The sequence below is a fragment of the Mus musculus genome, chromosome 18 (assembly GCF_000001635.26).
Source record: "Mus musculus strain C57BL/6J chromosome 18, GRCm38.p6 C57BL/6J".
Taxonomy (NCBI): Eukaryota; Metazoa; Chordata; class Mammalia; order Rodentia; family Muridae; genus Mus; species Mus musculus.
Window position 1 is genome coordinate 31,903,051 of NC_000084.6, and position 13,812 is coordinate 31,916,862.

At 45.8% G+C, this 13,812-nt stretch overlaps 2 protein-coding genes across 6 annotated transcripts in view; one reads left to right on the forward strand and one right to left on the reverse strand.

Annotated features, from left to right (window-relative positions):
* Wdr33 (WD repeat domain 33) overlaps positions 1–5,937 on the forward strand; it is a 104,931-nt gene extending 98,994 nt beyond the window's left edge. For 4 of the 5 annotated variants that reach the window (XM_006526298.1, XM_006526300.1, XM_006526301.1 and 1 more), the window contains 2 exons: positions 1,186–1,401; positions 3,716–4,795. In XM_006526298.1, coding sequence (XP_006526361.1) covers positions 1,186–1,401; positions 3,716–3,892 — 393 coding nt within the window. In that variant the 3' untranslated portion in view covers positions 3,893–4,795. Of the gene's footprint in view, positions 1–1,185; positions 1,402–3,715 lie in introns of all 5 variants that reach the window. The other variant, NM_028866.3, reaches the window with a different exon arrangement.
* A 106-nt stretch (positions 5,938–6,043) lies between these two features.
* Sft2d3 (SFT2 domain containing 3) lies at positions 6,044–8,853 on the reverse strand. The gene has a single exon (NM_026006.1). It carries the CDS (start codon positions 8,186–8,188, stop codon positions 7,550–7,552), a length of 639 nt encoding a protein of 212 aa, NP_080282.1. The 5' UTR covers positions 8,189–8,853; the 3' UTR covers positions 6,044–7,549.
* Between the last annotated feature and the right edge of the window lie 4,959 nt (positions 8,854–13,812).

Genomic DNA, 13,812 nt, shown 5'->3' on the forward strand with positions numbered 1-13,812 from the left:
CTGTAATGGGATCTGATGCCCTCTTCTGGTGTGTCTGAAGAGAGCGACAATGTACTCACATACTTGAAATAAATAAATCTTAGAGAGTAAAGGGATTTGTGTTAAGTATAAAACAGTACTATTCTTGGATGTCTCATTAATATTCTTGCCACATAAGCATGAGGACCAGAGTTTGACTCCTCAGCCATTTGTGGTCCTGGCACCTGTAGTTCAGCACTGAAGAGGGACAGACAGGAGAAACCCTAGAAGTCATTCATCAGCCCCTTGAGTCAAATGTCTGCTTTCAGTTCAGCATGAGGCCCTGGCTTATTAAAGTTGGGAAGCCAGATGTTGTGGCACATACCTTTAACCTAGCACTTGGGGGGGCGCGGGGCAGAGGCAAGCACATCGCTGCTAGGGCTACATAGTAATCCTGGCGTGGTGAGTGGGGGATTGGAAAAAAATAGAGAGCCAAGGAAGACTCTATATTACCTCAGGCTTCTAGACATACCATCATGTACACAAACAGTACCACTCTTTCCAGTACATTTTTGTCATCTATTTGGAAAATAAGGATAAAAGAATTAAAATTTTCTTCATCTTAGTTGAGGACACCATAAACATTACTAGATGTATTTTTTTGTTATATGAGCTATGTATGTATGTATGTATGTATGTATGTATATATGTTCATGCGTGTGGGTATACAGGTATGCAGGTAGGTATGCATGTGTATGGAAACCAGACACTGACTTTTTTTGGTGGCTGTCCTCTTTGCATGTTGGTCAGGTGCCTGCTGATGTGACTCGTCTAGCTAGCCAGCTTGTCCCTGGGGTCTTGTGTACATGTAGGTTTTATGTGGATGCTGGGTATCTGAGCTCTGTTCTCACATTTGCACAGCAAGCACTTTTCCCATTGAGCCAACCCTCTGCCCCTTTGCTCAGAAGTTTCAAAGACTGTGAGGATAACCCGGGTCTAAAACGACGGAGAACTCCTGTGTGTACCTGCTTCCTCTTATTCTGGGAGGAGTTTCTTTCTCTCATGTCCCAGGTGTGACTCACACCCTATCTACTAAGTCCAGGTTCCTGCTCTCAGTTCTCAGGTTTGCTCTGAGCATAGTCTCCCAGCTGCTTTGGGCTACACTGTTTCACTGAGGTGATAACTATCAGATCCTTAAAAGCTTGGAACCTTCCGGTCTCATTTCAGGGCCAGGTCATGAACACTTTCGGGATGCTCCCCGACCTGATCATCCCCCTCACGATGGCCATTCGCCAGCTAGCAGAGAGCGCTCCTCTTCTCTCCAAGGCATGGACATGGCCTCCCTACCACCCCGGAAGCGCCCCTGGCATGATGGGTCGGGCACGTCTGAACACAGAGAGATGGAGGCCCAAGGAGGCCCCTCGGAAGACCGAGGAAGCAAAGGTAAGAGGACAGCAGTCACAGTCCCAGAGCTGCTGGCATCAGCCACATATGCCCTGAGTCCCCATGGCTGCCTCCACCGTCTCTGAGCTTAGTCTGGGCAGAGAATCAGGCTCTTAAACTTAGTGGGAGTTTGTTAGGACGACTGGATGGGCTGCAGAACTGACTCCGCAGGAGTTAGTTCCCTGTTCAGGGTTTCGGCTCTGCCCTTTCTGCCCCACCCTCCACGCTTAGCTGGTCCCCTGGCAGTTGTAGCCTCCACCAATGGCTTGCTAGCGCCTTCAAGGGCATCACCTCAGGGAAGAGCATTACCTCTCCCACGTTCTGTATTGCACTTTTTGTTTGAGGCCCAGGAGGACCAGTGGCAGTTTACCCAGGAGTAGCAGCCAGTGACTACAAGTCTGGCTTTAGGTCGGACTGGACCTGTGTATTGTGCTATGGATGCCCCATCTTGTTCACTTGCCTTTTATGTATTCTTTCCAGAAACGATTTGTATATATCCAGTAGACACCTCGCCCACCCCCACTCCCACCCCCACCCCCTTCCCACCCCCATCCCCCCAGTTAAATGCAGTACTGTTCAGTATGCTATGGTCTGGGATGAGTTCATGGGCAGTCAGGATGCTCTGGCCTAGGACATGTGCTTTGCATGACAATAAGCCAAGTTTACACTTGGCAAGTTCTCCTAACATCTTTATCTCCATTAGATTCAACTTCCACTCAACAAATATAGTAGTCGTGTTGAAAGAACGTGCTCTAGGAGATGAACCAATCACATCATTTCACGAGAAAAAGTTCTGTTTATTCATTTATGTGCAGTGCTGGGACTCAAACCCAGGATCTTAGCATATAGTAGACAAAGCACTGTACCACTGAGCTCAAGAAAAAAAAATTGTATTTATTCTTTGGTAATAATAATACCAAAGAATTAAAACATATTTAAGGCTAGTTCATCCCCAACACCCCCCCCCCCCCATTCCTCAGGGCCCTCTCCCAATTTAATGTATCTTTTGGTTGCTTGTATGACTCAGTGAGTTCAGTTAGCTCTATCCAGATGTGCATAGTGTAGGGTGCCATCCACTGGAGCAGGAAGTTATCCTAGGGCACATCACTGACGAAGGCCGACTCTCTCCCCAAATAGCTTCTTTTCCTTTTCTATTCTATCTACTTCATATGTTTGTGTGGGTGCCACGGTGCACATGTGGGTTAGAGGATACCTCTTCCATCTTGTCCTGGGCATGGAACTTGGGTTGTTAAGTTTGGTGGCAAGTGCCTGTGCCTACTGAACCATCTTACTGACCTAAGAAAGGCTTTTAAGACAATTTTATAGCTAAACATTTGCTATCTTAAGTGTGAAGCAAGTTAAAGTTAGTAAATCTCTGAAAGCCAATTTGTTTTTGTTCTTTGAGAATATTTCACATCACTCAAGATATGAAAAGAAGCTGAAGTGCCACGATGGGCCATAAACAGATCCTAACTGGAGCCTTTGTTGCTAACAGCAGCCAGCCTATGTATCTTAGTTGCTTCTAAAGTTAGCAGGTGCTTTTGAAGTCTTCCCTTAAAATCCTTTGGTAGCACAGGAGAACAAAAGCATGTCCAGTGTGCTGCAGGGTTCCTGGGGATCTTAGTGTTTGCTGGCTTCTAGTCCTCTGGCAAAACAGCCCTGGGGTGTGTATGGCCCCTAGAGATGCTGAGGCCTGAGGCCATGAGCCAGGGATGAGGTCAGGAAGGGACAGAGGAACCACTACAGGGACCTGCATACAGTGACGTGCTCCTCCCAGATTCTAGGTCAGGCACAAACCACACTCAGACACACATTTTCACAGAGAGACCCATCCTTTATTAATGGGGGAAGAAAAGTAAAGCGGCTGATTGGCAGGTGTCATTTTTAAGAGGGAAAAGGAGAGGTCGGTGTTAGAATAGTCCAGGATGTGGTGGTATGTTTTGATTGGACATGTTGATTAAGTGAGCTAAAGAAGGCTTTGGATTGCTGAACATCAATACTTTGATAGCCAGATCTTGGTGGTCAGCATTGGAGGAAGTGGCCAACTGAATAAGAGGATGAACCTGGTTGCCTTTAGCGATGTGGTCCAACAGTTTTTAGCAAGGCAGGGAGATGGGGAAAGGGCAAGGCCTGCCAGGGCCATGTTTGCTGTGTTTGGGCTTGCTAGAGCCCATCAGCTCTGAAAGCCATTATGTATCTCCTTAGGACCTCCTGGTAGTCCACTGTCATCAGAGAGAGAGTGCTACACCAGGAATGACTGGGGAGCAGGCACTGGGATACAGAAAGCCATTTCTTGAACCATGTTTTGTTTCAGGCCGAGGGGGCCCAGGACCTTCCCAGAGAGTGCCAAAATCCGGCCGTTCCAGCTCTTTGGATGGAGACCATCACGACGGATACCACAGAGATGAACCTTTTGGTGGCCCTCCAGGCAGCAGCTCATCCTCTCGAGGCGCCCGGAGTGGCAGTAACTGGGGTAGAGGGAGTAACATGAACTCTGGCCCTCCAAGGCGAGGCACTTCAAGAGGTAGTGGGAGGGGCCGGTAGGAGGGCCAAACAGTCCATGGCCTCTCTGGATACTATTTAAGACGTTCTTGTGGGCTCACCACTGAAGCAGAAACAAGCCTTTACCACTGTAGCCCTGACCGCTTCTTCTGGGGCAGCTGAGGTCTAGGAGCCCAGGTGGGGTACTCGAGACGAAAGACTGATGCCGACTCCCTCCCCAGGGAGTTGGCCCTGCTTGGTCTTGTATCTCCTCGTTGCTCTGACTCTTCCCGTTTGTTTGTGAAGATAAAAGCTGGAATCCTTTTTTAAGTGTCCTGAGAAATGGAGCACCTCCACAAAGTTCAGTTCATGTCCGATTGGAGATTTATTTCTATATGTACAGTTTGTCAGAGAAAAAAAAAACCCTTGTTTTGTATGAATACAGAATGTGATTTACTGAGTTAACAGCAGCACCCACTGTGCAGTGCTGGCCTTAAGGAGCCCTTGCTTTCAGCGTCGCTGACCTGCTGAGGGTGACCTTGCTACTGGCACTTCCAACAGATGAAGGTCATTTGCCAACTCTGTGCTTTTCACATCATTTTTACCTTTCTGTTGTTACACTGTTCTTGTTATGCGATAAGGCATACTTTAAAATTGCTCTAACATGTTCAAGAAGGCTCAAAACCTCAGACATGCTCTATGAGGTCAAAAATTACTCTGAAGAAAAATTTGAATCTTCTGGGTCTTCAACTAGAGGTTCTCCCTTGGATGCATCTCCTAGCAGTTTAGCTTTGAATAGTCACTGAGAGAGAGATCCGGTGTAAACAACATTAACTTGGTGCATCTTATGCCGCTCAAAGGACGGGGAACAAAGTATCTACATTTTGGAAAACAATCTCCTCTTTCACACGTACTCTGTGACTCTGTGATGATTTCAGGGTTCAGGGTACAGGATAGAAGTTACCAGAAAGCTCTTTGCTGTGACAAATTTCTTGCTTTAAAAATAAATAAAAAGCTGGGTGGGGAGGCGAAGGCAGAAAGGTCTCTGAGTTCAAGGCCAACCTAGTCTACAAATCAAGTTCTAAGACAGCCTAGGCTACACGGAGAAACCCTGTCAAAACCACCACCACCCTAAAAAAGCCATACATATATCCAAGATAGCCTGGGCTACATGGAGAAACCCTGTCAAAACCATCACCACCCTAAAAAGCCATACATACATACATACATACATACATACATACATACATGCATACAAAAGCAAAGGTAGGAAAGGTAGGACTTGGAGAGGTGGCTCAGCAGTTAAGAGCTCACAGAGACTGGAAGCCAGCTTCAGCACCTATGATCAGGCAGCTCACATATACATATATAGAGAGATCCTCTCTTAAAAAAAAACACCTAACTATATCTGGGCCCACATACATAATTTAGCTTTTGTGGGGTGAACTAGGTGGATCAGAAGTCCAGTGCTGTCCTTGGCTACACAGTAGTCAGGGCAGCCTGGGACTCCACTTCTCCCCCTCCCCAAAGCTCTTGTTGAAGTCAGACTGAGATTCTCCTTCCTATGCTGACCTTTCCATTCTTCTTCTTTTTTAAGCACCCCCTCCCCCCGACCCTTTTTAATGGATGCTTTGTCTGAGTTTCTGTTTGTGTATCAGTTGTGTGTCTGGTGTCTTACGAGGCCAGAAGTGAGCATCAGATCCCCTGGAACTGGAATAATAGGCAGTTGTCAGTGCTAGGAATTGAATCCATGTCTCCTGGAGGAGCAGCCACTGAGCTGCTCTTAACCACTGAGCTGCCTCTTCAGCCCTGACCACTGGCCTTTCTAAGAAAGCCTTTATAAAAGTCACGGCATTACCAGCTGTTTGTCCCGTGAAGACAGGTTTACTTGGCAAGTTGAGTGGTGCTGGACATAAAGAGATGCTGACACAGTTGGACAGTGCACAGAAAGCTTCCCTAGCTCCGAGGGTATGGAGTGAGGAAATGGGGAGTCTCTGGATGCTCGAACCTGAAGGTTTCTAGTCAACTTCAAAAATAAACATGTCAGCACTCACACCATTAGAGCTGCGTTCCTCCACACTCGTACTCCCCTGGCACAGCATACAAATACCTTACAACCAGAGTCCGTGAAACTGTACAGGAATCCAGAGACCATCCAGCTCATGTTTTGAGAATGAATTCATTTATAAACAGAACCTCTACGTTAGACATTAAATATCTACATACAGCATTTTTAGCACTACTGTCAAAATATAAAATAACTGTTTAGAATTTTATAAAACATATTTTCAAGTAATGAATTCTTGGGACAATATTGGAAACAATTTAATATCTTGAACATAATAACAAAAAATGCATATCACTACTTGAAAGTAGCATTTCCTTTCCTGAGAGAGGTGGGTAGCTCTATTTACTGCCAGGAGAGCATAGCAAAAGGACTACTAAGGGCTAGTTGTCTTGGAAATCTGTGAAGTCGGGATATTGGCCAGTATAGGATCACATCTTGGGGCACTGTTTGACCTAACCTGTTAAGGCAACATTGGAGCAGCCTGGGAAACAATTACTTTCACATTGTACAAGCCAGTGCTCAGATATGGGTCTTAACCTCAGCTGGACATGTATGCCTTATATATTATTATACATAAAAAATGTCTGGACCCATCCACCAGTATTGTAAGTGAACTGATGGGATGTGGCTTCTTGGGTACTTTTGATGTGCCAGTCTAGTGTGAGAACCACTGGTGCCACGTTTGAAGTTGAATACCCTTTACTTTCTAAGGCATCCAGGCTCAATACTGAATAGTGTTTCTGGCAATAAATTACAATAGATTCAAGTGCTGATTCTCCCCAGCACCATAAAAACTACCCGCTGAACTTTACGTATGCAAAGCATTTTACTCAACATTATCAAACTACGTAGGACTTTTACCAAGCAGCAAATGTTAGGAATCATGAAAGCTTGGCAAACCTGTCATTTATAACTATAGTAACTGCAGATGTCAAAATGTCCTGTATCCCAGGATTCCTTTTGCAGAAACCTTTGCAAATTTTGCCAATCATACTGGATATCTGGCTTTTTGGTCCAGAATATTGCTTTGACAAGTAAATATTTACACTTAAATATTATAAAGCACCATATTTACTTCTTAACTGAAGAAAACCCCTGAGGTAGAATGTATTAACTAATCACTATTTTAAAGCCAGTGGTTAAATTTACTGTTTAATCTGATAATCTGGATTGCTTTACAGTGAATAGGAAATAAGGAGGGTCTGGAAAGCTGCCGCTGAACTGAAACCCAACATACCCCTGCATTTCTTTAACGTAGAATGTAGTTCTTTCCAAAGCAGCTAAGTCAGAAAGCTATTCGTTTTTTTTTTTTTCTCGCTAAAACTGACGTCCGTGTAAAGCCAGTTTAGTGCAAAAGCAGTTCATGATAGTGATCTCCAGGCGCACTGTTAAATCAGACATTTTCGTGGCCCATGCGACCCAGAACCGCACAATACTGAAGCCAAAGGATCTTGAAGCCGCCGGTGCATCAGTTCTTGACATCCGCTTCAAGCGCACGGACTCCGCCGCGCAGTCCAGTTGGTGCCTTGTCCTTGTTGGCCTGGGTACAGTGGAGTGTCCCTAGCCTGGCTGGTTTCCTCTTCCTCGAGACTGGGACTGTCACACCGGGAGCGCGTTGGCTAGGCCAGTCCCGCGATTTAGGCGACCGAGCGCCAGTCGCAGCGCCGTCACACCGCCCCAGGGCAGGAGCCCGATCAACGCGTAGAGCAGCGCGGCTACCTGTGCGCAAGCGCCGAGCGCCGTCAGCACCGTACTGCGCAGGACCAGCGCGGCGTAGAGCGTGGCGCCCAAGGCGGCGGCGTAGCCAAGCGTGCTCCGCGAGGGCGTCTCCTCGCCGCGTAGCAGGCGGCCGCACGCCGGGCCGCCCCGCAGCAGCGCCGCGCTCGCCCACGCCAGCACCGAGCCCAGCGACCAGAGGAGCGCGAACTTGCGCGCGCGCAGCAGCAGCACCGGCGCGTAGAGCGCCGCCAGGCCGAAGCAGAGCGCGGCCAGCAGCAGACACAGGCCGCCCGCCACCAGGCGCTGGCCTCGCGTCACGCTGGGGAGGCAGCGCAAGCCCGCGGGTGGCGGCTCGGCAGCGCTCTGTGCCCACGGCCATCGCAGAACCCTGCTGCCTAGCCAGGCCCCGGCCTCAGGCTCCTCTGCTGCCTTCGCGCCGAGCAGCGGCTCTGCGGCCGCCGGCCTGCTCGCTTTCCCCTGCTTCAGGTAGTCTTGCAGCTGGCGGTGGAGATCCGCCATCTCGGACCCGAGTGGCGTTGGAAACGGGGCTGACACTTCCGGGGTTTGTCAACCCCGCGACCGGAAGTAGCCGGGTCCTCGGGCGGCGATTGGTCGGCCTGGGCGGAAGTGGTGGAGTCGGCTGTCCAGCTGTGTTGTGTAGTCTACGAGATCCTGAGTTTTGTGTTTTAGTCACCGAGTAAGTCTTGTCAGCATTAAAAGACACGAGAGCAGCTGTAGCAATAAAAGGATCCATAGGGACATCTAGTGACACGCGTATATCAATGTCAGGTGTCTAACATTGCTAAAACTGTGATAAATGGAGGAATCTGGGGGAAAGGGTAAACACTTTTCTTTCCTTTTCTCTGTTTCCTTCTCTCCCCCACCCCCTTTACAAGTATCTACATGTTTACGGTTACCTCACAATTCTAATGAAGGAGCTGGAGAGATGGCTCAGTGGGTCGAAACACTTGTTGCTTTTGCAGAGAACCCAGGTTTGGATCCCAGTACTCACAGGGCAGCTAAGAACCCGTAACTACGGTTCCAGGAAATCTGACCCCCTCGCATGTGGTACACTTAACAACATGCAGACAGATCACCCATATACATAAAAAAAAAAAAAGACAATTAAAAAATTCACACTACAGAGTTTAGGCTATTTCCTTTGAAAGTGGAGTTAATAAAAGGCTAACTTCCACCCTTACTCTCTGGGTTGTTTTTTTGTTTTTTTTTTGTTTTGTTTTGTTTTCTTAATTGTTATTACTTTTGTATTTGGAGATTATAATTACATTTTCCCCTTCTTTTTCCTCCAAACAGTCTTGGATCGCTTTCAAATTCAGGAGGTCTTTTTTCATTACTGTTACATGCATATATGTACATACATACAAGTATAACCTGCTCAGTCTGTATAATGTTATTTGTGTGTTTTCAAAGCAGACCATTTGGTATTGGATAACCAATTGGCGTGCTCCCTCCCCACCTCATCCCTTTTTGTCTCACACTCAGCATCCCTTAGTGTCTGTAGTTCTTTGTGCTGGGTGGGTTGACATCTCCTGATCTCTCCCATCCACTCTAGGCTATCTCTTGTTCCTGTTCAGCCCGTGTTTAGGCAGTCATGTTGATGAGACTGTGGGTGTAGCTTCTGATATTACGGAGGAGACACAGTCTCACAGCAAACTCCCTGATCCTCCGGCTCTTCCCGTCTTCCTGCTTCCTCGCCTGCAATGCTCCGTGACTGTGCTGGTTTCCATGTCTTGTCTCTGTCTACCCAAGATGAACAGATGTCTCTCTCTTGCTTTTGGTTTACCATTCCAGGAGCTGGAAGCATTATTTTGACTCCTGCATCAGAAATGGAACAACCCCAGCACATTCCAGCCAGTTCCCCGACTGTTCTGGGGTGGCTTGTGTGTGCCACTCTCACCTTTCTGTAGCCATGCCTGCCTGTGTCTGCTCACAGGCCACTCGGCTGAGAGTTCCGGGACTATCTTTTCTTCCTGCACACTTTCTGGGTTGTACTAGTCTGAATTGTGCCAGTTTGCATTGTGGGTCATTGTTTGTAGGACAGGGTCTGTGAGCCACCTTTCAGGGAGCTGCCAAGCTGGGTGAATCAGCACCGTTGTCTTTCAGTGCAGTAAATGTGCTCGAAGACTTGGGAGATGTCCCTGAAGCCATTGATTGCTACAAAGAGGCCTTTGTGTGGGAAACAGATGCTTGCTCTGTAGTAACAGATTCAAGAGGTGAATGAAGGTGCAGCACAGAGAGAAGGTAGAAGAGGCAGGAGTGCTGATTGGCTGCCAGACCTCATCTTGAGAGATTTCCCATAGGCCAGGATATGCCCACGTGCCCCCTTCCCAAATTCCCCATCCTATTGGTTTATCTAATGAATAGTTTGAGACTTGAAACTGCTCCCTTTTCAGTTATAACCCCACCTGCTTGAGGCACTAGTGTACTTGAAAAGTGTCTTGATTTATGGCTTGCTTTCTTCTGTTACTATAAAGTGTTTCTGAAATTGTTACCCAAATCTATTCCTGGCCATGGTCACTTCACAATTTTAATTCTACCAATCCATGTACATGGGAGGCCGCTCCACCTTGTATAGTTTTCTTTTTCTTTTTATCTTCACTGTTTTAATGTTTTTAATTGTACAAGTCTTTCACTTCCTTGGTTAAATATCTGTCTCTCTCTGTCTCTGACTCTGTCTCTCTCTCTCTTTCTCTCTCTCTCTCTCTCTCATACACACACACACACACACTCACAGGCACACACACAGTGTAAGTGGAACTATTTTCCTGATCTAGTTCTTGGTATGTTTGTCATTAGTATATTGGAATGCTACTGATCTTTGTGCATTTTTTGCATGCTCTGCTGCTTTGATGAGCATGTTTATCAGCTGTAAGAGATTTCCTGTGGAGTTTGTGGAGTCTCTTCGATATGGAATCTTATTTGCAAATGAAGACACACTTTGGCTTCTTCCTCTTTTGTCACCTCCTTCACTTGTCGTATTGCTCCAGCTAAGACTTTACCTGCGGGATTGAGGGGCGAGAGTGTGCACATCCTTGCCTGGTTCTGACTTCAGTGGGAATGCCTCGAGTTTCCTCTGTTTAGCTGGGTGCCAGCTGTGGGCACGCTGTGTGTTGCCTTTATTATGTCAGGATATGTCAGAGAGTCTAGGACTTTGATCAGGAAGGTATGTTAAATTTGTCAAAGGCCTTTCTACATCTAATAGGGTGACATGTGTTTTCTGTCTCTTAATCTGTTATATGGTGGATTGCAATTACTGACCTACATAGGTCGAACCATCCCTGCTTCTCTGGGGTGAAACTGACTTGATCATGGTGGATGATCTTTTTCACTTTTCTTGAATTTGGTCTGCAAGTATTTTACTGAGGACTTTTGCATCCATGTTCATCAGAAATAATTGGGCTATAATTTTTATTTATTTGTTATTTTTGGATCTTTGTCTGGTTTTATACCTTTGTAAAAAGAATTTGAAAGTGTCCCTTTTGTACTTTACACATGATTTGGGGAGTATTAATAGTTTGAAAGTCTGTGAATTCTGCACTGAATCCATCTGTTCCTAGGCTGGGGCATCTGTCCATCTATCTATCTATCTATCTGTCTGTCTGTCTATCTATCTATCTATCTATCTATCTATCTGGGTTTTCAAAACAGGATTTCTGTGTGTGTGTAGGCTGTCCTGGAACTCACTCTGTAGACCAGGCTGGCCTCAAACTCAAAGATCTGCCTGACTTTGCCTCCTGAGTGCTAGGATCAAAGGCATGCACCACCACTGCCTGCCTAAGAGATTTTTTTTAAAAAAGGATTTTATTTATTTTATGTGTATACACATATACACATAATACACATATACACCTATAGGTGGTTTTGCCCGAATCACCTGCATGCAATGCCTATGGAGGCCAGAAGATGGCGTTGGATTCCTTGGAATTAGAGTTATATATAGTTGCGTCTTGTAAGTACTAAGGATTAAATTAAGGCCTCTGGAATAACTGTTGAGCTATCTCTCCAGACACTAGTTGGGGGATTTTAAGTTCTGGCTATATTCCATTGAATGCCATGGGTCTATTTAAACTATTTCATCTTGATTTAGCTTTGGTAGGCAATTATATGTCTAGAAATGAATCCTTTGAGACTTTTGAGTTTGGTGGAAAGTAGATTTTTAGAAAGCATGTCTTTATGATTTCCTGCATTTCCTCAGTGTCTGTGGCAATGTCTCCCCACATGTCTCTAATTTTATTAAATTTCTTCTCTCTTTTAGTTAATTTTGTTAAAAGTTTGTGAATCGTGTTAATCCTTCAAAGCACCATCGGTGCTAGCTAATCTTGATTGTCAATGTGGCTACATCTGGAATCAACCAAAAAAGCAGCCGGCAACACCTGTGAGGGATTTTGTTGATAGGACAATTAAAGTGGGAAGACGCACCCTAAATCTGGGCCACACCTTCTGGTGGCAGCCCCCATGAAAGGGCATGGAAGAAGGAAGCTTTTGCCTTCCTGCCCTCATAAGTGCATCTTTCCTGCTGCTGAGGCATTTCCTCACTAGTATTAAAACCTACTTCTTTGGGGCTGGAGAGGTGGATCAGCAGTTAAGAGTAATGGCTGCTCTTCAGAGGTTCTGAGTTCAATTCCTAGTAACCACATAGTGGCTCACAACCATCTATAATGAAATCTGATGCCCTCTTCTAGGATGAAGGCATACATGCAGATAGCACTTACAGACATAAATAAATCTTTAAAAAAAAAAAAAACCAAACTGTTTCTTCAAGATTCCATTGTAGCCTGAAGCCCAGCTGAGCCGTCCAGCCTTGTAGACTGAACAGTTGCTAGATTCTTGGACTTTCCATTAGAGACAGACAGCCATTGTTGGAGTAGCAGCTAAACCACAGCCTGTAAGCCTGTCCAATAAAGTGTGTGTGTGTGTGTGTGCTTTTAAAGAACCCGGACTAATACAGTCTCCACCTTAATTCCTGTTCTGTCCAGTGGTACAGTAATCCTTCCTGGAGAAGGGTCAGCCCATAAGAATGAAAAGCTCTTAGTTGTGTCTGAGGAGATTTATTTTGTTTTGGAATAGAGGGTGGAAAATTCCATCCCTAAAAGTGTTAGTGATAACAAAAGACTGTTTGTTTTTGATAAGAGATTAAAGGGCACTGGGAAGATGTTTGCTTTGGAAGCATGAAGACCTGAGCTCCATCCCCAAATAACATGTACTACTGAGGAGACAGGAACAGGTAGATCCCTCAGGTTTGTTGGTCAGCTAGCTTAGACTAATAGGCAAGTACCAGGGCAATGAAAAACATGTCTAAAAAAAGAAGAAGAAAAAAGTGGCGGACAGGACCTAAAGGGTAATATCTGAGGTTGTTCCCTGACCCACCCCACACACACACACATGTGCCCCTATGTACATGTGAGCACATACACAAAAAGAACTTGGTGCCTCCATGATAGCAACAAGAAAATGACAAAGCACTCAGAAATATAACATCTAGAAAAGGAGACGGTCTAGAAAGAACCTCGCTGGGAGGCTGGAAGTAGATGTTGGGCTTCACATACACAGACGCAGCCATAGGATGTTACCGTTCTAGAAGCATTTTTCAGTGCCTCCGGGTTCTCTGAAGGAACAGGGTGGACAATAAATATACAGGAAGGAGGGATTTATTAGACTGGACTCTATGATGTGGTCTAGGTGGTCAACAACAGCTGCTGCTTACCAGAGAGTCTGAGGATCAGGCGGTTGCTGAGTCCAAGAGTCTGGATGCCTCAACCTGAAGCAGCTTATCTGATCTTGGGAATTGGCAGCAGTAACAACAGAGACCAACTTGTCAGAGAGTAGAGGAAAGTGAAACTTACCTCTGAGTTCCTTTATCAGGCCTGCCAACAAAAGGCACCTCAAATAATCTGGTCAAGAAAAGTTCAGCAGCTTCTAGTTGGTTTCTGGTTCACTTGACAACCAAGGTTAGCCATCACAAGTCTACCTCTTGTCAACATGACATCTGATCACTTCTTATATCCTGCTATATTTCCAAATGCAATTAACTATAAGGTCTTAATTCTGCCTAACATGATATAATGATCTCATGGACAACCTCAAATGTATTATTCCAGACAGCAAAGTCCTTAGATATTTGG

What these genes read in the sequence shown, in the direction of transcription:
- Sft2d3 (NM_026006.1), bottom strand. Translation starts at nt 8,188, where the DNA reads ATGGCGGATCTCCACCGCCAGCTGCAAGACTACCTGAAGCAGGGGAAA.